The sequence below is a fragment of the Cottoperca gobio genome, chromosome 11 (genome assembly GCF_900634415.1).
Source record: "Cottoperca gobio chromosome 11, fCotGob3.1, whole genome shotgun sequence".
In the NCBI taxonomy this organism is placed as follows: domain Eukaryota; kingdom Metazoa; phylum Chordata; class Actinopteri; order Perciformes; family Bovichtidae; genus Cottoperca; species Cottoperca gobio.
The window spans coordinates 2,285,677-2,313,325 of NC_041365.1; the positions used below are offsets into that span (position 1 = coordinate 2,285,677).

Here is a 27,649-nt window from a genome sequence, read left to right on the forward strand (position 1 = left end):
AAGTTCTAAAACACTACATTTTTTAAAACCATGTCCCTCTTTCCATTTTAAGCCTCTGTAGCTCTAACCTTAAAGTAAGTGGAGTCAGGCCATATTCCCTTGTAATTAATGTAAATCGGTGGTTAACAAAGTTAAAAACCCCGAGCGAAGTTAACTAAAGAGCTACTTTAGGTTTATCCATCCCATTTCCTGGACAGAGTTCCCGAGGGAGGGCCAAAGAAGCAGGCATGGGAAAGTTCTCTCCACTTTTTCCGATTACATCGATTCTTTTTTTAAGAAGGCAAAACACAAACGGAGCGGAGCTGCAGATCGCTTCTGTCGGCAGCGGAGGGACACATTAAAAGTTCACTGAGTGCTGAGACGAGGACGCCAACCCCGCTTCACGAGAGAGAAAGGTAAGAATCTTTTCCAATTAGGAACACAAAACAGATTAGGATAGTTTATGTGAGAAAGAAAACCCACTTATATTGTGTAAAAAGAGCATACTCACATGTCCCTACAGCTTTAAATAGTTGTCAACGAGTGAAATTTTCTATATATGATATTGTTTTCAATCCCCTAAAGTGTCGGGATAACATTTCTACAGTGCCAAGCATACTTTTTATTGACTTTTAGTGGGTAATTGTGCTTTTGTGTTATTGTTTTAGTTTCCCAGTATACATCATAGTGAATCTGTTGTCCTTGGTATTGAAGTTTTATGATTCATTATTTATTTAGTCTACCTTGTTTGTTTGTTTTATTCCATATGGTTTCTATAAACGATATAATAACTTAAAGTGAGCCAATAATAAGGGTAGAAATGGCTCTAAAAGCAGACTTATAAACAGTCCCTTGTAAAGCCTGTGTGTCTGGCACTAATGATTTCTTGTACTGTGATATACTTCGTACAGACTGATACGTCTTATTTCTCTTTCTAACTAGTCTGTTGGTATTCTGTGGTATGTTTGGTAGAAGTTAGACTCAAGACATTACTCCCAGAGGTGGATTAGTTCTAACTTTTAAAAAAGAAAAGTACAGACAGGTGAGTGAGAGAGAGATAGGGGTCTAACATGCAACAAGTGTCCAAAGGTGGGAATCGAACCCAATATGTTGCCTTATGTGTGACATGCACGATAACCACTCAGCTACCGAGGCCCTGTTTTCATTTTTTTGAGCTTGTTCAGCAGTCTCTGACAGTCCATTGTCTTGTCTCATCCTGTCAGAGGAGTTTGTTTTTCTCACAATTAGTAAATTTTCTTTTCTCAGTCGGAAAGAAATAACAAAAAAACATAAATGGTCTAAACAAATAGACAAGTGTCACAGCAGTGCCTTCACTCCCACACACAGGATGTTTATTCAGATGTGTGTGTGTGTGTGTGTGTGTGTGTGTGTGTGTGTGTGTGTGTGTGTGTGTGTGTGTGTGTGTTGAGTTTCCCAATAAGTTACTGACTGTGTCATTTATCATTAACAATTTCCATCAACCTCCCCTCAATACCTTCATGAAATCAGCCACTGTGTGATTAGCGTTAATTGATTCATAAATCCAATCAGAAAAGTGAACGTGGAACATAACGCTGTATATTGTAAAAGCTTGAGGGGCCTCTCTTGGACGCCTTTACTCCGGGTTTTACTGTGAACAGTGAAAGTGTACACGATTCCCATTCATATTAAATGTTAACTTTAGTGCCATGTGTTTGTGCTTTGGTTCATTTTAGTGTACGGAGGCCTTGTTTATTAACATGATGAGGATTTGGAGCCCGCCCTAACAACGGTGTGAGCTCATGGAATAACTAACACGGGGGGGGGGGGGCTGCAGCCAGATACACACGTTCCCCAGTAAAAAAGTAAAAAGGCCCCATTATACTGAGAAGTTTGGACAAAGCTCATGTGTTGCTTATAGAAATCATTAAACACTTATGCATTAGCTGTGCGTTAATGAAAACCTCTTGAGAATTTTGTAGTGGAAATAAAATGTACCAATTAGGTGTTAAGTGGCACATTCAAGCCAATCTGTTCAGCAATGGAGCAGTAAATAAAAAGGTGGAGAAACTATATACCCTGCATAACAACTAAAACTAGGCGCGCAGGCAGGTCTAACGAGGTCCAGACCCCGATACATCAGCTCACATTTTGAACAGGCTCTAAAAATCTGTATTTCTCCACCATTCTCTCATCCATCCATCATCTACGAACTGTCCCTCTTAGGAGCAGAGGATGTCCAGAGCTGACTGGTCTTTCCTGGAGCACCTGCTGGAGGAGGGCCAGGAGTATTCGACTGCCGTTGGCCGCGTGTGGCTCACCGTGCTCTTCCTGTTTCGCATGCTGGTGCTGGGAACTGCCGCCGAATCTGCCTGGGATGACGAGCAACTTGACTTCGTCTGCAACACGCGACAACCTGGCTGTACTGCCGTGTGCTACGACAAAGCCTTCCCCATCTCCCACTTTCGCTACTTTGTCCTCCAAGTCATCTTCGTGTCCACGCCGACCATCTTCTACTTTGGATACGTGGCTATAAGGGTTCGGAGTGACAAGGAAAAAGAGGAGGATGAGGAGAAGGCAGAAGAAGGTGGTGGTGGAGGCGAGAGAGGAGAAATAGCAATACAAAGGGACAATAAAAGTGCGACTAAAGACAATGCACAAGAGAAGGAGAAACGAGAGGCTGGTGGGGCACGTGGAAAAGCTCCAACTGAGGTTCCTAAACTGAAAGGCAGGTTGCTGTCTGCGTATGCATTCAGCATCCTGTTCAAAGTCGTCCTAGAAGTTGGCTTCATCCTCGGGCTGTGGTTCCTTTATGATGGTTTCTTGATCGCAGCCAAGTTCGAGTGCACAGGGTCCCCTTGTCCTCACACAGTGGACTGCTTTGTCTCTCGACCAACAGAGAAGACCATCTTCACCATCTACACTCAGGTGATCGCTACCATCTCCCTGCTCCTCAACCTCGTCGAGCTCCTCCACCTCCTTCAGCTTGCCATCTCCCAACGGCTGGAGAAACGCTACCTTACGGAGCAACAGGACAGCCTACCTCGGTCGGAGCCGGTACCGGCCCGACAGGAGGCTCCACAACTCCAAACAGAGGCGTCAGAGTCTTACAAGGCAGGGAGCCATGTTAACCTCCCCATCCAGGGTGAGGCTGCGTGCTACCACAACCCCTGTGAGAGCTACGGGGATCTGGCCATAGAGACGAACTGGGGATCTGGGGAGAATGGGAGCGACCTGCTCCCCAGTTACGTGAACTGCATGGGGGCTATGAAGACAACACATACACCTAGAGTTCATTATAAGAAACACCACACTGGGAAAACCCCTAAGCCTGCACATAAGGGACACTCAAAGCAGAAGGATTATGTGTGAGGCAGTCAGATGTGGTGGTGTGTTGCTTATGACCAGTCTTTCCTCTTTTTTTTTTTTTTTTTCTACATGCTATCCTGCACATGACACTTAACTGTCAGGAGTGCACAGTGAGAGCTCAAACGAGGGAGAGACGAAGAACAACTCTTGCCCTGTGATCTTGATGCCTCAGAGGCAGGCAGACAAACAGAGATTTAGCAGATAAATGGACCTATTCAAAAAGCAACATTTTGAGAACACTCCCTAAGGCAAAGAAAATGAGCTTCCACAACCAGAGAAGACTACAGTCATAAGATGCCTTCATGTCACATTTAATGGCTTTTAGTTCTGAATGCGACAGTGGAAAAATACAGTGCAATGGGGGGTCTGCGGTTGGGCTGGGGAGTTTCTGAGTGTGTATGGGAGAGTATGCGGTTGAACTAGATTGAAGCATATTCCTCTGAGATTTGCACTGTAACCCCTGGAGTTCTTTGAAGCCCCCCCCCTCTCCTTTCTCTCCCATGGCTCTGTCCACAGTGTGGAATGTACTGCTCTCTGGATTCTGCTCTGCTCCCAAGAGGATAATGGCTACGTGGATGAAGGCATGCATGCATGCATGCACACACACAATGCACTTTTCCCCTTTCACCCAGTGAGGTTCGGTCAATCAAGTTGGGTATATGAACTGGGGAAGACGTGGGTGAAGAAGGAGGAAAGCCGGAGGAACTCTGGGATTGTGAATGACTTATCGTTGCCAGTAACCATAGTATTTCAGCTATGAAGAAAGAGGGAGAGAGAGGACCACTGCACACTACATTATGGGAGCTGAGAAATGGAGGAAAGACAAGCATACAGTTTGAAAACTTAACCCTTTTTTTGAGAGCTTGAGAGAAAACTCAAAAGATTGCATATTGATAGTGGTACAGAAATGTGCAACGTTAATGAAAGGAAATTACTTAATGTGTGAAAACTGTATTTAATGTTTCATATTTAAAGTACAGTAAAGAAATACCAGTGTTAATATTTATTATTTTGTGAAAAATAAAGTTGTAAGTACCATAAATTAATTATGATATTGTCAAATGGTGGTATAATTATTATATTGATATATCATATCACATACAGGACTGCATCAGAGGTGGGACTAAGTCTTTGCACTCAAGTCCCAAATCAAGATTAGCTAAAAAAAACAAAGTGTATCTGGGGAGTTAAGGGCCGACGTGAATAGCGAATTATTAGATCAGTTGATTCAGGAAATGCATTTATTTGTGGCTCACTTTTTTAAATAACATCCGTTTCAACCTTTGGAGAATGTATCAAGTATTTCCTGTCCTGTAGCTCCAAGTCATTCAACTCGTGAAACGTACTGTAGCTGCTGTGTGGAGACTCTGTTCCATTCCATCCATGATGGTTTTATTACCTTTTCTTCTTCTGAATATAGAGATGAGATTTCTGTGTGTGTGGGGGGGACGACGACGACAATGTCTCTGAAGTGTGCATTGCTTCCGTATCCCAAATACTGCCACAATACGGAAGCACTGAATCACTCAAGATAAAGGTCTTTGGGAATAATAGAAAGACTGAGGTGTGTAGATGGATGAGGTATCATGAGTATTACCTCCTGAGGGGAAAGAATGGAAGGAAATAACTTTGATTTAATAGCTGTTTTTTTTTTTTTATCCGTAGATTTGGCTGCACAGGGGAGAAAAGCATCAATTATATGCCAGTAAAAGTTCATACAAAGGTGGAACAGCGCTTTGTGCTGGCTCTATTTAATATCCCCTGGGGAGTCTTGACTGTTAACGCTGTTTTTGTGGAAAACATTTGATAAAATCCAGCACCTTCGAAAAGGTGCTGGCCCAGGCTCCCAATGAATGCAGCCATGTGTCTTTTCGGAGTTGCAGCCGCAGCGCTCTGCAACACGGCGCCCATTTCCAGCAATTTACCGGACTGTCTCCATGACGATAAGCAGTTATCTATAGCAGGAAAGAGGGTTTATGGGAAATTCAAGTGAGGCAGGTTCTCATAAAACAAACCACTTCAACTGTGGGAGGCCAAACAAGAGCTGCAGCAAGCAGCTGACAAACAGAAATTAAAAACGTTTCTGTTTTTTCCCTTTTGCTGCGGTTTTATCAAAATGTTTTATGATCTAATAATATTAAGAAGACTGTGTGTGTGTCCTCAGAGTGGAATGTGTTTGTTTTATTGTGGGCAGCCTCTAAAATGGCAGATACTGTTGAGAGAACAATCCGAACAGCTCCCCAGCTCAATGCCTGTTCACAACAACTTGGCTGGCATTCCCGTGCAGTCTTGTTATCTCAGTGCGGGTGTATGGGCGCATGTGTGTGCACTGCAGTGCATGTTCATGTGTGTGTTTTTCACAAACAGCCAGGGGGTCACGGAACAGATTGCACGGGGCGACCCGTATCGTCCCTCTGCTGCCAACCAAAGCCGACAGCGGAACAGCGGAGCTCCTTTTTACATTCATCTTCCTGATAGCCGATCAAGCCGAAGAAGCCCAACGCCCTGCTCTATTCTTTCCGCAGAGTAAACTCCCACCTCCTGTTCAGTGAAGCAAATATAAATGTCCAAGATGAAAACAACATTGCAGGTTATTTGCTGCTCCAACAGCCATTCTTTTCCTCCACAGTCAACATCTTGCAGCCCTCCTATCGAGCCCCCTGAAAGCGATGCTTTGGCTCCTCTGTCAGGACATAATTCAAATGTTCCCACATTAATTTGTTTGATTACCTGATACTCTGCTCTCAGAGGATATTGCAAACCCGACAATGGAGCTATGTGTTTGTGTAAAGCTGCACACGTAAACGTGGGAGTTATTAGCTGAGAAGACCCCAATCGGTGCGACAGGTCGTCCTTTACGGCTCTACGTGAAACCTCTGGGATCAGCTGCCATTCTGACTGTGTTTCCTGACATTGTTGAAGTCACTGCTGATGCATTTCCTCACGCTGTTGGTGAAGCCACATGCCGCTGGTCACACACAAAGAAAGGCAACATCTCAGTTTGGTGAATGAGTATACACACACTCACATACACACACACACTCACATACACACACACACTCACATACACACACACTACAGTACACAAGCTTTTAAACTGTAAAGCAGTTAAAAGCGCTGCCAAATAGCCTCCGGGCTCCAGCAGGTCGTATAAAAGGCCAACCGTCATGCCAAGAGGCAACTCTACTTTAGGGAAGGCCTTACAGCAGTTTTTCCAATGACCACTTGCGGCTAGCTCCAAAAGCGAGTCCCCATAGACCCCCATGTTAAAATGCCCAACTGAACCGCGGAAATATATCCTGCTTTGAGTGACAGGCGGGTGCCATCACAGGTCGCTAGCTTCTCCACCAACGATCCACCTTTTAGCCCATTTTTGTATAAGCAGAGAGAATCAGCACTGCTGATCTTTACAGTCTGTGTCAGGCTTTTAGAAAATAAGTTGCTCTGCAGTCATACTTCCTGCCAGCTGTACTGCCGAAAGCCCTGTGTATCTCTAGGAAAGCACCCTGAACAGCCAGAGAAGTCACTCATACACAGACACACACACACTCAAGAAGTAACACCACTGGTGAATGAGGTTGTCAAAGTTATAAAAGATCTCTTTATTTGTCTGTAATTGTAAAAAGAAATGTGCCTCGCACAGCAAAGATCACTTTTCACAGTATGTTATAATGTGTGTATGTTTGAAGGCATACAGCGTTGTGTGTACATTGAGTGAAACAAAGAGAGTTGGTACACACAACGCTGTATGCCTTCAAACATATACACATTATAACATACTGTGAAAAGTGGTCTTTGCTGTGCGCACACACACACACACAATACCGACACGCAGCATTCTCTGTATCCATAACAATGTCACGTCCAAGCACGGCAGTCCTTAATTTGGGCATTTGTGCTACTCAACAAAACAAGAAAAGAAATGCTTTGAGTAGTTACTAAATTTAACCTCTGGATAGGAAGTGGGTCCGTATCTGTTTCCTGTTCCAGTATTGTTTCCACCCAGGGATTGGTCGTTTGGGATTGTTCACCCTGACAATCGGGCTGCAGTGGGCATTGTTGCATTGTTTTGTCCCAGCTCCCTCATGTTATGTTGACCTAATGTCACAGGCGGCCCATCAAAGACCAATGTAGGACGAGGGAAAAGGGCAAAGTGCCAGCTGTGCGGCTGCAGTCAATTACGAGGGCTGGTACCACTTATAGCTTGCAGAGTGAGAGTAAGTGTGTGTGTGTGTGTGTGTGTGTGTGTGTGTGTGTGTGTGTGTGTGTGTGTGTATGAGGTGGGGTGGGGCATGCACAAGATATGCTTGTGCATGTTTATTTAGTGGTCTCTCTTAAGTTATTGGTTGTGAAGCTGAATTACAGGTAGATCGTTGGACTTGTTGCGCCCCTAGACTGTATATAAGAAGAGGACGTACAGTATATCTCAAAAGTGAGTACACCCTTTAGATTTTTGCAAATATTCTGTTATATCCTTTCAGGGGATAACATTATCCTACTGAAACTTTGATATAACTTAAAGTAGTCAGTGTGCTGCTTGAATAACAGTATAGATTTATTGTCCTTTGAAAATTACTCAGTACACAGCTGTTAATGTCTAAACAGCTGGCAACAAAAGTGAGTACACCCCATAGTGAACATGTCCTAATTGTGCCCAATGATGTTGTTTTCCCGCCCTGGTGTCATGTGACTCGTTAGTGTTACAAGGATTCAGGTGTAAATGATAAGCAGGGCTGTTAAATTTGGTGTTTTGGGCACAATTCTCTCTGAATGCTGGACAACATGGCACCTCATGGCAAGGAACTCTCTGAGCGGCTGAAAAAAAGGATTATTGCGCTTCACAAAGATGGCCTTGGCTATAAGAAGATTGCCAACACCATGAAAATGAGTTGCAGCACAGTGGCTAAGATCATACAGCGGTTTTCCAGGACAGGTTCCACTCGGAACAGGCCTCGCCAGGGTCGACCAAAGAAGTTGAGTTCACGTGCTCAGCGTCATATCCAGAGGTTGGTTTCCAAAAATAGACGTGCGAGTGCTTCCAGCATTGCTGCAGAGGTTGCAGAAGTGGGATGTCAGCCTGTCAGTGCCCAGACCATACGCCGCACACTGCATCAAATCGGTTTGTATGGCCGTCGCCCCAGACAGAAGCCCCTTCTGAAACCGATGCATAAGAAAGCCCGCAAACAGTTTGCTGAAGACAATGAATCCAAGAACATGAGTTACTGGAACCATGTCCTGTGGTCTGATGAGACCAAAATAAACCTGTTTGGGTCAGATGGTGTCCGGCGTGTGTGGCGGCACCCTGGTGAGGAGTACCAAGACAAATGTGTTTTGCCTACAGTCAAGCATGGTGGTGGCAGCATCATGGTCTGGGGCTGCATGAGTGCTGCCGGCACTGGGGAGCTGCATTTCATTGAGGGACACATGAATTCCAATATATACTGTGACATCCTGCAGCAGAGCATGATCCCCTCTCTTCGGAAACTGGGCCGTAGGGCAGTTTTCCAACATGATAATGACCCTAAACACACCTCCAAGATGACAACGGCCTTGCTGAAGAAGCTGAAGGTTAAGGTGATGGACTGGCCAAGTATGTCTCCAGACCTAAACCCAATTGAGCACATGTGGGGCATCCTCAAGAGGAAGGTGGAGGAGTGCAAGGTGTCCAACATCCGTGCGCTCCGTGATGTCGTCGTGGAGGAGTGGAAGAAGATTCCAGAAGCAACCTGTGCAGCTCTGGTGAATTCCATGCCCAGGAGGGTTAAAGCAGTGCTAGATAACAATGGTGGTCACACAAAATATTGACACTTTGGGCACAATTTAGACATGTTCACTATGGGGTGTACTCACTTTTGTTGCCAGCTGTTTAGACATTAACAGCTGTGTACTGAGTAATTTTCAAAGGACAATAAATCTATACTGTTATTCAAGCAGCACACTGACTACTTTAAGTTATATCAAAGTTTCAGTAGGATAATGTTATCCCCTGAAAGGATATAACAGAATATTTGCAAAAATCTAAAGGGTGTACTCACTTTTGAGATATACTGTAGTCACCGTTGGTGTTTTTGGATCCAGCAGTGACACAAAAGGGTGGAGCAAAGTACAACCCAACGCTGAGCAAGACATTTTTAGGCCAAAATGTTACAATTAACTTTTACGAAGAGAAAACAAACTGGTAAACTTCTAAGCACTATAGAAGCAACTCGACAATCACATGGTAGACCTTAAGCATGCCCTGCTTTATCGTGTATTTTACTCTAAATGGGACCAACATTTATAAAATGAACATCATGCTGCATTGAAGAAGACTTGAAACTGACGATTGAGACAATGAACTCATTTCGAAAATGTTTACTGAGGTAATAAATCAACTGAGAAGACGGGTCATTTTCTCATAGACTTCTATAAAATCTGACTTAACAACAAGTGAAAGAAAAGGTTTTGTCAAGATAATCTTTCCAAGTTCATCTGTGAAGGTTGGAAAACAGGTAAATGTTTCTAACATTAATCATAATCTAACATGACAGTAATGGTACATAACTTGTTAACTCACATTATACTGTATGAACTTGTGTTTAACGTGCATGGAGAAATAAAACTCACCTGGAGGAAAGCACGAACGCTTTAAGTTTTATTTAGAACATGGGGGTAGTGGTGCACTTCGGCCTCTTGTGGTCAACCACCTGGACAAACAATCCTGCCAATCTTTTCTCTTTTTTAAGGAACGTATAAAGATTATCCTGCCAAAACTGTGTTTTCCACCTGTGGTTAAGTCATAAATACAGAAGAGAAAACAATTCAGATCATATGTCGAAGTTCTTCGATGGATAATCATTACTTTTCAATTTGAAACAAAACATTTAAAAATAATTGTACAGCATGGAAACATTTCTGAAAGAGCAGTTATAGCTTATTGGACATTTAAAATCACAACCAAAACCAAAAGTATGGTTTATACAAGATGTTTTCGTAACATCTGACTTCAATTGAGTTAATCTTACTCTATTGAGCATCCTGGCATTTATCATTCTTTCAATGTCCCTGTGAAAATATACTTCCAAATGTTTTCACCTCCACTTCCCCTACAAGTCTGAGCCTCTTTATATGTTTATGTTCAAGCTTCTTGTCTGTGTATAAGTTTGATATACAGCAATACCTGTATTCTGTGTGTGTTTGTGTGTGTGTGTGTGTGTGTGTGTGTGTGTGTGTGTGTGTGTGTGTGTGTGTGTGTATGTGTGTGTGTGTGTGTTTGTGTGTGTTTGTGTGTGGTTGTTTAACAGGGGATATGGTGCCCTTCCAGCAGGCAGACAGCTCTATTGTTCCTGCAGCAAAGGGAACACCGTCTCCGGCCTGTCCACTCAGGATGTTGGAATGGACCTCCTTAAAAACAAAAAAAAAAGCCAGCATCTCCCGCACCCATTATCCCCATCATCCAGCAAGAACAATGGAGCACCTCCAACATCCCCTCCTCCTTTCCCAGGAGCCTCGGTGCTTGGTTCCCACAGTACCGTCTCCTTTTGGGCCATTGTTAGACGGCTGACCTGTCCTCTGATTTGTCCCGGGAGGACACACACACCCACACACACTCCTTGTTAACTCTCTCAGTATAGTTTAGCTGCTTCTCCATCCTCACTATTTCATGTGGAAACTTCCACCAGCTTGAAGTAATTGCCTCTCTGAACACGCACTAGCGCGGTCACCGAAGTGGAGCAGGTCATTCCACTGATAGCAAAGTTAAGAGCGGAGTACAAGCTGATGACTGCCGATAGCTCAGCATTCTCCACTCGGGTGCCAATGTAAATCCAGGCCTCTTACTCTTTCCCCATTTCACCAGCTGGCAGGGTAACGTAGCAGAAATTATCCTGGCACATTGAAAAGGTTATCATCCATTAAGAGAGATCCTGCGGCCCGGGAGAGACGGACCTTTCTGTTTCATTATTTAACACAGGAAAGGCCGCGGGACTGGAGCAAAAGTGTCAACAAAACAATTATTAGAGTTCTCTCTAAATGCACGCGAGTGTCGGATTTAAAAAGCTTCATAAAGTTTTCTCATTTTCTGGTGTTTTTTTACGACACCAGTAACTTCTCCAACTTCAGTTGATGGTGGATTCTTGTTAAGCTCTTTGTTCTCTGACCGCATCACTGCTCGTGTTTTAACTATGAGGACAATTTACATTCTCTCGATTCTCTCCCTTACACAGGGAGATCAAAGGTCATGTCGGGTACATGACACTGAAGTCTTCCTACATATTCTTCAAGCACTATAATATTAAAATAAAATTGAATTTTAACCTTGTTGTTCTTCTGATGCCTGTATCAAGAGGAATGTTTTCCCATAACATGGAGCTCTTTAGTGATAAGACGCTTTTCAAACGCAATAATAACTGCTGTACATAGACGCCATCAGTCGGCGCAGCAACGCTAACTTGCACACTATTCTGCTTGTCCAACGAAAGCTTAATCAAATGCAGATTTACCTTTGATCATTCCCTGTTCTTTAAACGTCACTTTAATAAACTAAATCTGTTAACAGGCTTAATTTATCCTGTTGATTCTCAACCAGCTAGCTGGGCTGTTTGAATGGATTAAATGGTAATCTCTGAAGGAACAGCACGCCCTTATTTTGAAATAATGACATGGGTACAGAGTTGCATAAGGTTCGTGAGCTGGGTAGGCTTTTTATTTTATTTTGGATGTTCAACCTCAGCTCATATAATAAGTCTATAATGAACTGTGTAGACAAAATACAATCACTCAGACACTTAAGGACACAAATGTCACCTTCGAAACCCATTAAAACCACTGCCATTACCGGATAAAATCACACTTTCTATTGTATCAGGCATTAAATCTAGAGGCCTGGATCCAAAAATGAAGTTTTTAACATTCGGTTCCACTAGATTGAGTATTTTCTCATTTCTAAGGGGCTTTTTTCCTGGTTTCCACTGATGCTGTTTATGTGTTTGATGCAATCCATCAGAAATCAATTTTATTGCTTATAATTAACGTATCTCAGACTGAAGAAAAAAAAAATCCCCCGAGCATTTAATATGCGGAAAATAATAAAAATGTTGTGTCTACTTCCATGTCAGGGGCATTGTGTAAACAAACTGGCATTTAAAGGGCTACAAGTCAAAAAAAACAAATGAATGAAGATTTGTTAAGTTGTGATCGGGACAGAAGTTGATTAAAAGATCTCATTCAGTGACAGCGAAGTAAAATATTATTAATATATAATTTTATGGCAGTTTTTAGACACGGACACGGAGCGACTTTTGATAAGAACAAGTGATCTGTGAATAAGTCTGCACTTTCGGATGTCTGGGCTTAATTAAGGACTTGTTGCTCAGACAACAGCTGCAGATCTGTTTTAGGTGAACTGAAGAATCCAGGCTTTTCAGAAGGATTGGTCTTTTTTTTATCATATCATATCAGAGGCAGACACAGAATTGTCCACAGGTCAAATTCCAAAAGGAGAACGAGCTTTCAGTTTCTGCATGCATCATTGCTTTGTCTACCGTGTTACCTAGGAAGTCGACGCTGAATGAGCAGAGTCATTACTTCCTTCCTTTGACCGTAATGTCACTTTATATCCTTGGCAGCGGTTTTGTCTCGTTATCAAGTGGGACCAGATATTTGTTCAGACCTGAATGTGAAACAATGCTGCTGAAACAAAAGTGATAACTAAAAACGTTTGTGTCATTCTTTTTGAGAACAGGAACTGGTGATAAAGAACTGAAACGTTACAATATACAGAATACAAACACAAGTGTTCTTTATTGATTATGTTTTCCAGCAACACACATAATTAAAGCTTTAGATGTGCAAACCGTCCAGACTTTCTAAAATGAAAGTATTGTGTAGATGTTTCAAACAATAGGACTAAAGCGGGGCAAACTTCCCGAGGCCTCCCACGCTGTCGGCTTATTTTGAGACATACCATCAAAGGTTACATGAGATTAAAAAGAAAGCAACAACAAAGACCTGACTCTCTCCTCTTCCTCCGCTTTCCCTTTCTATTTCTATATCTAATTATATATTAAAAAAAAAAGAAGGGAGAAACACTTTTTGATTCGACTCTTTGCATCATTTGTGTGATTTAACAGCAGAGACACCAGAACAGTTGTGTCACAGTATCACAACTACATATAAATACAACTAATTCCCATCAAACCGTGTCATCAGTTCAAAGCTGGGAAATCCAGAGGGTTCATATCGAAGGTGTTTTATTGTAGTGTCTTCCTTTAGTTATGAATCAATACATTATCAGGTGTGTGCGACATCAACGGGAAGGTCAAAGCTTTGACTCGATAAAATGTGGTTTTTTTTAATTGCCCTATGGCATCTAGAGTAGCAGACACATCAGCATCAGTTTACACAGGCAACTGATGCAGTAGTGAGTGGGTACGGCTGAGGTAAATGGGAAGAATGGGCCCTTTGCTTCACCCCCTTCGCCCACCAGTCTTCCTGCTGAGAGAGGGGTAAACACAAGTCTCGCACACCAACACGGGTTAGCTCTTTTCAGATCGGTTCCTGTTCAGAGCCGCTCTAGGTGTGAACTCCAGTTTGTCCTTGAGGCTAAGCACCTGGGTGCTGTCCATACCCTCTTGTTCCTGCAGCTTCCTCTCCTCCCTCAGCTCCAGGATGCCCTTTTGCTCTCGAGGTTTAGGGGTCCCCCTGATAAACCACTCCAGGTGGTAGCCCACTGCTCCCACTACGAAGGCCACAGGAAAGGTGATATAAGGGGCATAGGTCCGTACCGCTGTCCAAACTAGAGGCCACATGACTGCGCTCCGCTTTGGCTCCTGTTGCTCCATAGGGGGGAAAAAGAATTGAGTTGTAAGTGTGTTTTAGCTTACATTAACGGTTGATTACAGTGTTATAGTAAGATAGTACTGCCAACATGTAACAGACTGTTACCAACATGACCTACGCATAATAACATTTTATGTTCCATCAGTTTTCAAACCATAGTGGAGAGAACCTGCTGAAAAAGTGTTTTTCACATTTAAAATCATTCAATCAAAACTAGTGAGGTAATTATTGTCTTCATTAGACATGAACATTATTCAGCGGGATTGCTTTAAATTGTATTCATACATGGGATGTCTGAAATTGAATGTGTCCACACATACATGTGTAATCAAGCCACAGGACGACTTCAGGCTGACAGCTGACATAAAGGCCCATCTGTCCTTCTCATGCCCTCCTCACTTTTGCTCCAACAAAAAAGGGTTATGACAGTTTCTTGAACGTGAACAACTAAAACAAACCCGAGCGTAAATAGCAAGGCCAACATAACGTTATCCTTGCTACATCAACGTTAATAACTACTGCAGTTAGCAACGCTAACGTTACCTTCTGTTAAGAGAAATGTAGATATATTTACAAGTTAAAATTCTATGCTAATTTGCATTTGTTTGTGTATTCCTTTACTGCCGAAATGAGAAGCGGTTATCCTGGATTAGGAAAGTCCATTTATTTATGTCCGACGTCGTATGGTTTACTTTGTAATTAAATTGTCAAATTTGATATGGAGTTTGGCATGACGTCGGCCAACCTAACCAAGAGAATGGAGGAACAGGGCTCGAACGCACTAAACACAGCATGTAAAACTGTGAAATGTTTCATATTTATTTCGCCGGGAATATAGCAAAAACAAATATTGAATTATGTAACAAAAGTTCACGTTACTACGTAAAAGTCATTATGCGAAACCGGCTATCCTATGGCAACCTCACTTCTTAATTACGTTACAATCCGATCAGTGACACTCTAAAGCTAAACATGCACCCTCTACGTTTACTAACAACAATCCATATGACGTTTATCTCTGTAATATTTTTGATATTAACATTAGTTTCTTTCATTAGTCTTCACTCACCTCTACAGTTAGCACGTTGGTGCAGCAGTGGAAATACGCAATTTCCGTCTGTCACTTCCGGGTTGAATTTGATTGGCCGGTGAGCCTGTCTTTGCTGTGACCAAGAAAGCTTTCCCTGCGTTTTTACCGGTGCTTTAGCGCCACCCAGTGGTAGAACATAGTACATTATTTTGAGATGAGAAATACTAAAACATGCATTTACATTCTTTTGTTTTAGGAAACACAAAGGAAATCAACAATATCATAAACCACTTCTGCTACTACCTACTGCAGGTTGGCACCAATACATTCTGTAACAATTTACAATAATTACTTTATAGACGTTGTATAAAATACATATATTCAAGATGATTATGTGGACTCACTGAAACAAAAAATGAAACTCGAGGTCAGATTTAGGGATTCACTAATCAGGTTACATATTATGTTAATACAACAGTTTGTGTATGCTTATAAATAATAATGCATTATAATAAATTACATTTTATTCAAATTTCTCTCATTTGACAGAAATGTCATGGAGCCTATTTACTGTAAGTTGAGAGGAAGGAGCACATTTCTCTTGCATCTGTTCAAAATGTATATGAGGCAGAACTTGTGAAGCTTGTTTACTTGTGTCTAGTCTTTCTGTTCGGGGACTTACTGTACATGTCCTGACATGCCTGACCCTTTAAAATGTCTTTGTGGAAAATGTGTAATGCAATGTATTGTGTTGTAAGTCAGTTCCAAATAAGGGAAAGTTTACTTGTTTAGTAACTTCAATAACAATATGTATGTTTTCATTATGCCTCATTTAATATCTTTTGGCAAAGTACAATTGAGTCGGCTACCATTTAGCTCCAAGCGAGGGGAAATCGATGCCATCTGGATCAGAGTGGCACTAATTCCAGAGATCCTCCCTGATTGGCCACAGACAGCAGGAGACGGTTTTTTGGAAAGCAGTATACTAGTTGGTCTGTGTTTTTCCCTCTCTAGGAATTTCTTTTAAAGTAGAGGACACTAAATGATAAATGACATTGTGAATGTTTCTCCTTTTTGTGGCCGGTCTAAATATAATTTAAAAAATCTGGAAAGTTGCACGCTACCCACTCAAGACTACCAACCATTCTCAAGTACAACAAAACTGTAGAACAATTCGATACTTTACGATCAAATAACCTCAAACGCATTTGCTTTATGACAGCTTTATACAGTCAAACAGAGCTGTGCTCCGAAATAACATACGTGCATGTTTGTCCCTTCCTGGAAGCCAGACAGTCTGTGTTCAAACATCAATGGCACTCTTGCACAAAATCCTCTCAAGGAATACTCATGAAAGGCTGACAGATCTGTCACCACCGGTACTGTGTCATGCGCTGACAAGGCATGAGCTTTTCCCACTTGGATGACAAACCTCTCAAGTGCAAAGATAGTTTTATTTTAGTTCAAAAGTGCAGTTTGGCATAAAGACAGACACTTTCAGTGGCTTGGTAAATTGTTATAGAAGTTTTTCTTTTCTTTACTGTAACTGCTTATGAGAGATGCGAGAGAAAGTGTGTACATTTTAGAAACCATAAATTGCAGCGTTGACTCTAGAGAGAGGGGGGGGGGGGGGGGATATGCTATTGTAGTTTCTGTGTAGTGAATCGGTAAGTGTTCTTTGCAAGGCTCCATATGATTGATGACACTGATATTTCAGCTCCGGGGCCCAAAAGTTTTTTCCACAAAACTGCACCATGCAGGACGCAGGGCTGATCTATAGCGATTGGAATGCAACCTGTCATGGAGCGATGACCAGTTCTGACTCATTGGTCATTTGCACAGAGGCAGAAAGTTTTAAAAAATTGAGCTATATCCACATTTCTATGTCATCATCACTTCAAATGACTTCTAAAAAAAAAAAAAAGTGTGATTAACAGCATTCTGTGTGGGTGATTATTCTTCATGCTTCAAAAATGATTATTTTAAGCAGTTCCGCCCTCTATGCTGTCCATCTTGTAGTTGCCAGAACTGGCATGTGATCAGTCCTGTCAGATAAAGTGAAATGTGCTCACCCCCCTGCGGGAAAACAACGTTACTAGTGCCAGTTCTGCTTTACCAGCGACCTTAGTGGTGCCAGCATTATTTCATCAGCTCCTGCTTATTAGTAAATGAGATTTAGCGCTGCACTAGCCAAGTTCTATATAAGAATACAACTATCTTATCAATCCAAATCACAAAGTGGGGCCGACAGAGTGGAGCGTAGCATCCTCACTAACTGAAGCCACACAGAACTGTTCTATTTGCCCAAGTTAATTACGGTTGTCAGGCATGGTCAGTAGTGGGAAATGTCCTCATTACACAGGAAATGAAAATACGTTTAAAATCACTGCTGAATAACGTGAGCCAGAAAAAAAAAGCTGCTGAGACGGTCTCCACGGGCTAAAAGCTTCAAGCACGGCGCGCTTCTGGCCACACTTGTAAGTCTCCAAACTCGCTGTTTTGAAAGCTGTCCAGACACTAAACCACATCCATGTTCAGGTGATGCGTCAGCGTGCAGGGAGAACGTGACACGACGTGTGCTGAAGGACTTGGCAGAGCTAAGTGTAGCCTCGGATTAAGATGGAGGGCGAGGGGTGAGGAGGAGAGGGATGTGAGATGTGACCAAAAAAAGATGCACAAGAGAATTTGATGGATCGCCTCTGAATTTGGAAAGAGATGAGGAGAAGCAGGAGGGCTCTTGACACGGACTGTGATCAAGCAGAGTAACAGATGGTGGGGCAAAGATGCGCCAGATGTGGAAGTGGAAGACAGAAGCTCTTTTGCTCGGCCAAACTGCCCTACAAGAGAGGAATTAGTGACCGATTTGGGACTTATTGAGGTCAAAGGTCATGACGGCTGTCCACTACAGAAACAACTGCACTTTAGCAGAGAGGATATATCAATTCTGAAGTGATTTGAAGTACTCACAGTTACTGTTCGCTCACTTTTTAGAGCAGAAAAACCTTCAGCCGAGCTCAAAATGTGCCAAATGTTTCATACTGAGCGTAAAGCTGTATCATTACTGCTGCATTTACACAACGCCTTCCTGTTCTGTACAGATGAAACACTACGCACAGTATGCATCTTCTTATTTTATCAATTTCTTCATTTGTGTGAATGGTTGTCAATCAAGAATATGAAAACACCAACATGTGATATAAATGCATTTATTTGTTTTTTGGTATTAAGAACAATTTTGGCTTTTTTTTTTTTACCCTTTTTCAGAACATAAACCTCAGTGGAGTTGTATCTGTTAAAGTACTGGCCCAATAAACACCAAAGATCCTATTTAATTCAGGGGAAAGTGGCAAACTTGACAGGGAACACGGTGTTAGTGCTTTTAAGTCACTTATCTTTTGGCCTGACAATGTTTGTTTATGGTCGACACTGTCTTACAGCATGTAGCAAAAATAATAATAAAATCATTCTTTTCTTAAATCACTTAGTTACAGAGTTTTAACACCCTACGAAATGTGACAGTGGAATAATACTGATATTAAAAAATGTGCCCTATTTTGCTCAATTACACGCATAACAATGCAAAGCACTGTTCAGTGAAAAGCTCTAACCATTGCGTGGAAACACCCTCTGGGAAGGCTGAATATTGCTGATGTACATTAAAAGGTTATTGTTTTAGTGGCACAGGAACATCATAACAATGTGAGCAAAGGTACCAATTTGAAGTTCAGCATGAATATTGTCATGCACTTCTTAAAGGGGGGGGGGATCAACATTCAGTGACTTAAACACGTGTAAACAAATGCTCTCTTGCATCAGAGGTGAAATATTCACGACATATATGGTATAATTATGACACAACAATCTGCGTAACCCCCCTCCCCCCGGTGAAAGTAGAACCATCCAGCAAAGGCTTTAGGCGCCTTTAGAATAGCCACTGAACTTCCAAGAGCATGATGTAAGGCTTTATCTACTTACAGCAAAAAGCCATGGAAGGATGTGTTCTGGCTGATACTGTATACCAACAGGTGGGGGCACTTATGGTAGAGCATTGACAACTGAGCAAAATATGACCCGAACATGGAATGCTGCTGTGAATCCACAGTGCAGAGGGACTGCCAGTGGAGCGAGGCTCACATGAGCCTGGTGACGGCCCCAGAGAGGAACTCCTCGTAGTTAAGGCGGATGTTGCCCGTCATGGTCGTGTCCTTCTCCCTGAAGGCCTGCGTCATGCTCTGGAGCTGGGTGCACACCTGGATGAAGCGGTCCAGCTGGACGCCGGGTCGCCCGCCTTGCACGGTGAAGCGCCGCACCAACGTTTCAGAAAACTGGGGGCTGAGGTTGTAGCCCATCTGAGCGAGGGCTGGGGGACGGGAGAGGGAGAGAGGAACCTTTAGATTGAAACCACACACACACACGCACAGACACACGCACACGCACACGGATACCTTGGTGTAGCTCCGTGCCACTGATTAAGCCTGAGCGGTCTCTGTCGTATTGCTGAAAGAGCGCTCTCCACCGCTGCATGAATTCCCACAGTGCTGAGAAGCCAAACACGTCCATTCGACCCGACCGCGTCTTGTCAAACATGTCTAACAGGAAACACAAAGCACGGCACGGTCAGCCAAACAACACTCAAGCTTTCGTCGGTTACAGTCCCCCCCCCCACTCTTTCAAAAACGGAGCAGAAATGTGAAGTGCATTTTCGGCAGGTTTCCAGCAGGTCCATCATCATGGATCTTCTGCTTGTATTTATTTGAAAGTAGCACACAGGAGTCACACATTTCTCATTAAGGTAATAGGACACATAAGTCACTGCCTGGCAAACCCAACCGGAATGTTGTGGTACTGGAGCAAACAACAACAACAACAGAGACAGACATGACTCAGTCGTTGCTTTTAACCTGGCTCCTGGATACCTACTGTCCTTTTAGAAACACGGGAGATTTCTATGTAGACATTTGGGAGATCTAGAAGACTACACTTATATAAAACCAGACTTCCTCCTCCCGTTTGCTGCAGCCATTTAGGTCTCTGAAAGTATTTTACATAGTTAAACATTGTGTCATTTTGCCTCAGGAAACATTATCAGAGCATTTTAAAAACAATTAAACAGCACAGAGCTTCCTCACACTCAGAGCTATACCTCACGCTCAGAGCTCTACCTCACGCTCAGAGCTATACCTCACGCTCAGAGCTCTACCTCACGCTCAGAGCTATACCTCACGCTCAGAGCTCTACCTCACGCTCAGAGCTATACCTCACGCTCAGAGCTCTACCTCACGCTCAGAGCTCTACCTCACGCTCAGAGCTCTACCTCACGCTCAGAGCTATACCTCACGCTCAGAGCTATACCTCACGCTCAGAGCTATACCTCACGCTCAGAGCTCTACCTCACGTATACCTCACGCTCAGAGCTCTACGGCTCTACCTCACGCTCAGAGCTCTACCTCATGCTCAACGTCACGCTCAGAGCTCTACCTCATGCTCAACGTCACGCTCAGAGCTCTACCTCATGCTCAACGTCACGCTCAGAGCTCTACCTCACGCTCAGAGCTCTACCTCACGCTCAGAGCTCTACCTCACGTATACCTCACGCTCAGAGCTCTACCTCACGCTCAGCTCTACCTCACACTCAGAGCTATACCTCACGCTCAGAGCTATACCTCACGCTCAGAGCTCTACCTCAGGGCTCTACCTCAGAGCTCTACCTCAGAGCTCTACCTCAGAGCTATACCTCAGAGCTATACCTCAGAGCTATACCTCACACTCAGAGCTCTACCTCAGAACTATACCTCACGCTCAGAGCTCTACCTCACACTCAAACATTTGGCTGCAAACTGTGCGACTTACTGATCATCATGAGGCAGGTCTCGTCACTGAAGGCAGACCAGTTGGAGTTGACAAGCGCTTGCTTCAGCTCCTTTAGGTTGATAAATCCACTGTGGTCCGTGTCGACAGTGTGGAACCACTGGTACGCTTCTTGGCTGACACCGGGAGGGATGTTACCTATAGAAAGGAGAAATAGGACGGAGGCTCAGACTCACTTTTAAAGATGTCCATCACAAAGAAGATTGTTTTGTAAGCAAGCTGTTGTTTCCAACACTTGTTTTCATCTACATCTTCAACATGTCTGAGCCAACTAGTTTGATTTATTCTCTTATATATATATATATTGTTTTACCAGTTATTATTCCACTGAAGCTCTCGGGCTCTGAGGAGTAACGGATAAGGGAAAGGAAAAGACGCTGAGGATTCTTAGAAATGAAGCGGCTGCCTCGTCCAGATGCAAAGCAATTATTTATTTATCGAGAGATGAAGAAACACACTTCTACTGCCTGACAGTTGAAGCTGCGCCGACTCTGTCGAGCAGAAAGTTGATCATAAAAAAGAATACATCTGTGCGTGACTCAATCTTTCAGCTTTGGTGTTTAGAAGGCACCGACTTAGAAAACAGCCCAATATATAATCACATGGACTACATAGAAATTAAATCCAAAATATAGTGCATACAGGTACAGTGTTACTTGCTGGAGGAATGTGTGGAAGAGAGAATGCTAAAAATGCTACCATCCAATTTATTTAATTAAAAAATACTTTATACTCTTCCAGTAAAGGGCAAACATTCAGACATGACTCTCCTTTAGTGGTGAAACCAGTTTGGATTCTCCGAAAGAATACCTCCCCAACCTTAGTTACACATGCTCAGAGTTTCATAAGGCACGGGTTGTGAAGAAAAGGTAGCTGCAGGGTCAAAGGTTGGAGTGAAAGTACATGGAGGAGGAAGAAAGGGGGTGTTGGTGTAAGACAAGGGAAGGTGTGGAGAGACGGCTGATTGTCAGAAAAAATGAATGTGTAGCGAGAGACGGGTGACACTTCAGGCCAGACCCTGATGGATTCTGTCCCTGTGGGGAGTGATGGTGACATACGTTTTCAGGCTTTAGCTGATACAGGAAACAGTGTCATCACATACACACATTCTACACACACACACACACACACACACACACACACACACACACACACACACACACACACACACACACAACACAATCTTTACCCATCTGTCTCTTACTCGGTTTAGCCCTCACTCAGTATTACCGGAGTCATCACTCCAGTCGTGTAATCCTGCTGAGGGGCACAAACTGAACCTTGTCTCTACATGACTGTCTGGGAACGTAAGTCATTTTCTATCCATCATCTCACCAGGGAGGGAAGGAGGGGGGGGGGGGGAGGGAGGGAGAAGAAATTGAGAGAGAAGCAATGAAGAAGGGGAATGAGATCCCATATGCAGCCTCCTCATGTGCATGCCTGTTCAACTCCCACAGGTGGAATCAAGCTCCGGTCTCAGCCTATAGTTACCTGCAGGAGCATGGTGTCCATAATGTCCTCCATGTGGTTGTCCTCCATGTGGTTGTCCTCCATGCGGTTGTCCTCCATAACCCCCATACTGCCCGGCGGGGGCAGCCCCTGGTCGATGCCCGTACTGCCCTCCTTGACCTTGGGCTCCATAAGCACCATAAGGACCTGCTGGTTGATGCGCTGCACCTGCGTATGGAGCGGAGGGTGTAGGCCCGTAGGGACCGCTGCTTCCCCCGTATTGAGCACCTGGTGGGGGGTTACTTCCTACTGGATAGCCCTACAGTGATAGACAAGACAAGTTCACTGAGACTGTATGATAAGTACAAGGAGTAATTGGGATCTTATTTCTTGTGAGATAGTAAAGCAAGACCATTAACAATTAGAAGTATTCACTTATGTGTACTACACATATAGACTACTTTAGATAATATGTAAGTACCAGCGACCCAGCGAAGGAGAAATTCTTCTAAAATATTTGCTCGTTCTCTCAAGAATGACAGACTTGTGATGAATCAAATCGCTCTACTTCATGCGGCACGGTGAGAAGACCCAAACAGTTGTTCTCTGAAGGACTTTCAGAGTGTCTGGCCTCATCAACAGATAAACAATGACAAGGGAGATGCAGTCAGTGATTCACCTGAGCACTTCCTCAGTACATTTAGCCTTTCACCTGCAAGCTGACTCTCATCTGACTTCCTCACAATTTAAAACACAGTGAATCACATTGGCATCAACAACATCAATACATTGATTGTTAAATAGAAAATGTTCATTTCCCACAACATTAATAGGAAAATATCGATAGTGTTGTATCACGACATTATGTTTTGTGATACTGTATTGACTCTCAAAAACACTATCAATTTCTAATTAATAATTTAAATGCAAAGATTCACACACACCCCCTCTCAGTGTGTGTGTGCCCTCACAAAGTAGTGCCATGATGTTGGATGTTATAATTGATTGTGAATAAATGCAAATGCAGATCCTAATGTTCTGATTGCTTGAAAAAGTAATATTTTTTTACCTGGCTTGTATGCATAGTTTTATATACTATGACAGTTTCCTAAAATTAGATATTAGATTATATATATCACATTGATTAAAGTATCTAAATATCATGTTACTTTGATGCCCATATAAAAAAACAAGAAATAAACTAACTAACTGTCCTTTATCATTTTTCAGGCAGACAGCAGGTTAAAATGTTACTTACAAAACATGTAGTTAGTAACAAATATGATATACTGTGTTGTATATGAAGCTACCCAGGATACAAAGTAGGCTACATTATCTTAATTCAACATTTCAATGCTGTTTACAGATAAATGCATCAGTAATAATAATCCAACAGTTTAATATAGGATATATAAAGATCCTGGAGCACTTTTACTTTGTAACTTTAGCATTTAGCTGTTAATACTGCTGTACTGTGTTTGTGTATCTGGATGCAGGAGTGATCTGTACATTGTTATGTTCACTGACTACTTGTTCCACACGCGATATTTAGCTCAGCAAAACTACAATGAAATGTGAAAACCAGAAATACCACAATAACTGCCCTGGTCAAACAAACAACGCGAATACTATAACAGCTAACTTACGTATTTAAATGTAAAACACACAGCTACATAAAACTACTGAATGTTATTATCAAGTAGCAACAGTTTACCTTGTTTATTGCTATCCATAGCAAACCAATGCTAACGTTACTTTTTGTTTCTATTTCAAAAACCATTAGTTACGTTATATCGAGACAGCAAAACAGATACTACAGTTATTAAACAATAATAACATGTTGTTGTATTTAACATTGACAAAGCACACAATTCAGTATTTAGATACCTGGCCGTAGTGGAAACTCATGTTTGACAGACTTTACTTCCTTCAACAAGGCAGCCGTGAAGGCGGATGCAGTTGTTCGGCTCAGGGCATGGATGTTCAATAAAGAGAACTCGGGAACGCTATTGGTTCATTTCCGCGTCTGTCACAACCGCACCCGCGTGCTCTGCTCCTGATTGGACGGCAGAGTGGAAAAGTGATGACGACAGAACTAAATAAGAAGCCTATGAATCACTGTTCCCATCACTCTTGTGAATACAATCCAATACTTTAGTATTAATTAAGTGAGTTAGTGACTCACTGTGTCATTGCGAAATATATACTGGGTTCACTGAGTCTATTTGAGTTTTAACACAACAATATTTTAGGGATATTTAATGTAATTTACATCAATACTATACTATTCATATTATAAATGAATGAACAATACACTGTTATATGGGACAAATCTTAATACTTAGCAGTTGATTACTTCAATTTATTATATTTAATCTTCTTTTTTAATTACATTTTTTAACAAAATGGTTCTTGTCCTTTCCCATACTGTGTATTCAGCGTCAGACTGAATACACAAGGCCTTCATTTTTAGCTATAAATTAAATCAGCTTTATTAGCCAAGTATGTGTTGTGCACACATACAAGGATTTGGATTTGGAGTTGCTCTTAATGTACTTACACACAGTTACTGAAATGACAGGGACAACAAAGCTGAACAAACACAGGTAAAAGAAACATAGAAATATTATTTACATAGAAGTAGGTGAAACAAAGCTGTATATATATATATATATATATATATAAAAAAAAAAACACTGGTCAAATTACATGGTCAATAAAGCTGATTCAGATTCTAAGTTTCTGTATGATACATTTTATAACGTTCTTCAAAAAGAACAAAGGAAACACTCAGAAATATTTGAACAGTGAAAAAAGTTTATAGATCACAACAATAAATACAAACAATAAAATATATTAGGCTATCTGGAATGTTCATTCTTCTCTTCTTTTGTATATTTTTAGTCTCATACCTTAATTAAGCAATCCTAAATTAAACAGCATGAGAACACAAAATGTCAACAGGATTTAAATTACTTCTTGACAAAATAAAGAGCATTGTTTTCATATTGCATATCTAAGAACAAAACTAAACAAAAAAAGTGACTTCTGCCGATTAATGCATCACCCCTAAAGTAAGTGCTTTGTGTGCTTTATCATGTTTTATTCATTAGGGGGCTGTGTGTGTGTTCAGGGAAAAGGTATGCTCTCAATACTGTATTTACATCTTACAACATTTTATACTTTCATTCACAAATAACCTAATATAACAGCTTAAGCATACTGTACTTCTGGCCAACAATACATATACAAAAAAACACAAATACAGACACGCACACATCCACACACTCATACACACACTCATACACACACAAACCGAATCCAAAAAATATTCTTAACCCTTTAACCTCCTCTGTAATCCCCTTTTTAAAGGGGTTAATTTGCATGCATAATGTGTGCGTTCCAGCAGACCTGATAATATTTACAAAACGCTGCCTCAGAAATCCCTGAATAGATGGAAATCTCTTTGGTGTTGTTCAGCCGTTGTCCATGAACTCCAATGAATGCATTTTCTTGCAGCGGCCCCTTTAGTACTTTACTCAGTTTTTCAACATGGCCCCTGCCATATTGTACATCATTTTTTCTTAGACGGCCCTTTCTTAGACGGCTCTTCTAACTTCATGTTACTGAGGTTGTTGATAGAGGCAGTAGGATCCACTCTGATTGAATTATTTGACCTGAACTCTGACCTGGGCGCTGCCAGCGGCGTCATCTCGTGATTCTCGGCGAACATCTTCCTCTCGGCCTCATTCTTCTTCAGCACCAGTTTCTGGATACGTTTGCAGATGAGGTAAATCATCTCACAGATGCACATTAAGATGCAGAAAGCAGAGGAGACGACCATGAAGATTGTGAAAATCTTCTTCTCAGTGGGACGTGATATGTAGCAGTCCACCGTGTTGGGGCATGGCTCCAGGGAGCACTTGGATAGGCGGGGCATGTCGTAGCCTTCGTAGACGTAGTACAGGATGTAGAGGAAGCCAGCATCAAAGCCTGCCTTGAAAATCAGACTCACCTATGAGAAGATAAATGAGGGTTAAACTGGGAAACACACAGGAAAATAAAAGAGGCAAAAGTCCATTTGCCTTTCCAGCAATCAAACAATATCCAAATGAGTTCTCTGGAGGAAGACAATTGACATAATGCAGGATCTATAATACAAATATAAACATTTCCAACCATTGCAAGCTCATATGGGGAAAATGGTTTCTGATTTAGCCAAGAGGTGCAAAAGAAAAACAGTTTGTTTCTGTTTATAATCACACACATATCTTCTACTGCCTTTAGTAAATAGCAGCTCGTCCATGACGATTATTATTATTGATTATTTTTGACATTTCTAACAATGACTAACTCCAGTGTAGTCAACGCCTGAGCACAGCTCTGTCCGTTTCTTTGTGACGTCTACAGCAAGGCTAGAAGTAAACATTCACATCCTCTGTTCTTACCAAGTACGTCCACCACAGTCCCCCACGTTTCTTCCCAGGGTTGACGTACATATGTGCGCCCTTGTGCGAGGAGGTATACTGCAAGTCCTTCTTCTCGCGATACTTGACGTGCCCGACAACCATCAGTGACGGGCAGGTGACGAAGATGAGCTGCAGGGCCCACAGGCGGATGTGGGAGATGGGGAAGATGTGGTCGTAGCACACATTGGTGCAGCCCGGCTGTGCCGTGTTGCAAACAAAGTCCTTGCTCTCGTCGCCCCACACTCGCTGGGCCGCCACCACGAACACCATCACCCGGAAGACGAAGACCATGGAGAGCCAGATGCGGCCAAACACGGTGGAGTACTTGTTGACCCCACTGAGGAGGGCCTCCAAGGCAGACCAGTTCATGACTGCTGCCTAAGAGGTGGAGAAGTGGACGGAGGCTTAAGTGAGATGAAAGATGGGGGGGGGATTAGCGGAATGAAGGTCTTGATGGTCTGAACCTGAGCAATAGGAGGAAGACAAAGTAGATTAGAAAAAGGAGTTCAAGTACTTGAAAGTGAAAAACTCTTTCAATTTATTAGATAAAAAGCACGGCACATTTTACTTTTCATATATTTAATCTCATTCTATGAAGCAAAGATTGCAGCAAGGTTTAAATGGATACTCCAGTAAATAAATATCCTACAGTTGGAGGACTTAAGAGTCACAATCGAAGTAATAGCTG

The 27,649-nt window shown here is 42.4% G+C and overlaps 4 protein-coding genes across 5 annotated transcripts; 1 reads left to right on the forward strand and 3 right to left on the reverse strand.

The window, feature by feature from the left end:
- The first annotated feature begins 256 nt into the window (after positions 1 to 256).
- Positions 257 to 4,373, forward strand: gja4 (gap junction protein alpha 4). Its single transcript, XM_029443877.1, has 2 exons — positions 257 to 395; positions 2,185 to 4,373. The coding sequence occupies exon 2, from the start codon at positions 2,194 to 2,196 to the stop codon at positions 3,328 to 3,330; it is 1,137 nt and encodes a 378-aa protein (XP_029299737.1). The 5' UTR covers positions 257 to 395; positions 2,185 to 2,193; the 3' UTR covers positions 3,331 to 4,373.
- An 8,699-nt stretch (positions 4,374 to 13,072) lies between these two features.
- On the reverse strand, positions 13,073 to 15,353 carry smim12 (small integral membrane protein 12). Of its 2 annotated transcripts, none has more exons than XM_029443182.1 (2): positions 15,215 to 15,353; positions 13,073 to 14,135 (listed from the first exon to the last, which is right to left on the reverse strand). In XM_029443182.1, exon 2 carries the CDS (start codon positions 14,112 to 14,114, stop codon positions 13,842 to 13,844), a length of 273 nt encoding a protein of 90 aa, XP_029299042.1. In that variant the 5' UTR covers positions 14,115 to 14,135; positions 15,215 to 15,353; the 3' UTR covers positions 13,073 to 13,841. The 2 variants fall into 2 exon arrangements, with proteins under 2 accessions (XP_029299042.1, XP_029299043.1); XM_029443183.1 differs by having other exon boundaries at positions 13,073 to 14,141; positions 15,215 to 15,304.
- A 3,012-nt stretch (positions 15,354 to 18,365) lies between these two features.
- pef1 (penta-EF-hand domain containing 1) lies at positions 18,366 to 24,492 on the reverse strand. Its single transcript, XM_029442453.1, has 5 exons — positions 24,380 to 24,492; positions 22,535 to 22,811; positions 21,026 to 21,181; positions 19,621 to 19,764; positions 18,366 to 19,535 (listed from the first exon to the last, which is right to left on the reverse strand). The coding sequence occupies exons 1-5, from the start codon at positions 24,398 to 24,400 to the stop codon at positions 19,306 to 19,308; spliced, it is 828 nt and encodes a 275-aa protein (XP_029298313.1). The 5' UTR covers positions 24,401 to 24,492; the 3' UTR covers positions 18,366 to 19,305.
- A 1,574-nt stretch (positions 24,493 to 26,066) lies between these two features.
- gjb9b (gap junction protein beta 9b) lies at positions 26,067 to 27,330 on the reverse strand. Its single transcript, XM_029443691.1, has 2 exons — positions 26,941 to 27,330; positions 26,067 to 26,507 (listed from the first exon to the last, which is right to left on the reverse strand). The coding sequence occupies exons 1-2, from the start codon at positions 27,328 to 27,330 to the stop codon at positions 26,067 to 26,069; spliced, it is 831 nt and encodes a 276-aa protein (XP_029299551.1).
- Between the last annotated feature and the right edge of the window lie 319 nt (positions 27,331 to 27,649).

Bases quoted from the DNA above. Each gene is read 5' to 3' on its own strand.
- pef1 (XM_029442453.1), bottom strand. From the start codon at position 24,400: ATGAGTTTCCACTACGGCCAG. The intron at 22,812-24,379 runs GTATCTAAATAC...CTATCACTGTAG, and splicing joins TGAGTTTCCACTACGGCCAG to GGCTATCCAGTAGGAAGTAA. The intron at 19,536-19,620 runs GTATCCGTGTGC...CCCGTCCCCCAG, and splicing joins TGGCACGGAGCTACACCAAG to CCCTCGCTCAGATGGGCTAC.
- gja4 (XM_029443877.1), top strand. From the start codon at position 2,194: ATGTCCAGAGCTGACTGGTCTTTCCTGGAGCACCTGCTGGAGGAGGGC.
- smim12 (XM_029443182.1), bottom strand. From the start codon at position 14,114: ATGTGGCCTCTAGTTTGGACAGCGGTACGGACCTATGCCCCTTATATC.
- gjb9b (XM_029443691.1), bottom strand. From the start codon at position 27,330: ATGAACTGGTCTGCCTTGGAGGCCCTCCTCAGTGGGGTCAACAAGTAC. The intron at 26,508-26,940 runs GTAAGAACAGAG...ATCTTCTCATAG, and splicing joins GACTGTGGTGGACGTACTTG to GTGAGTCTGATTTTCAAGGC.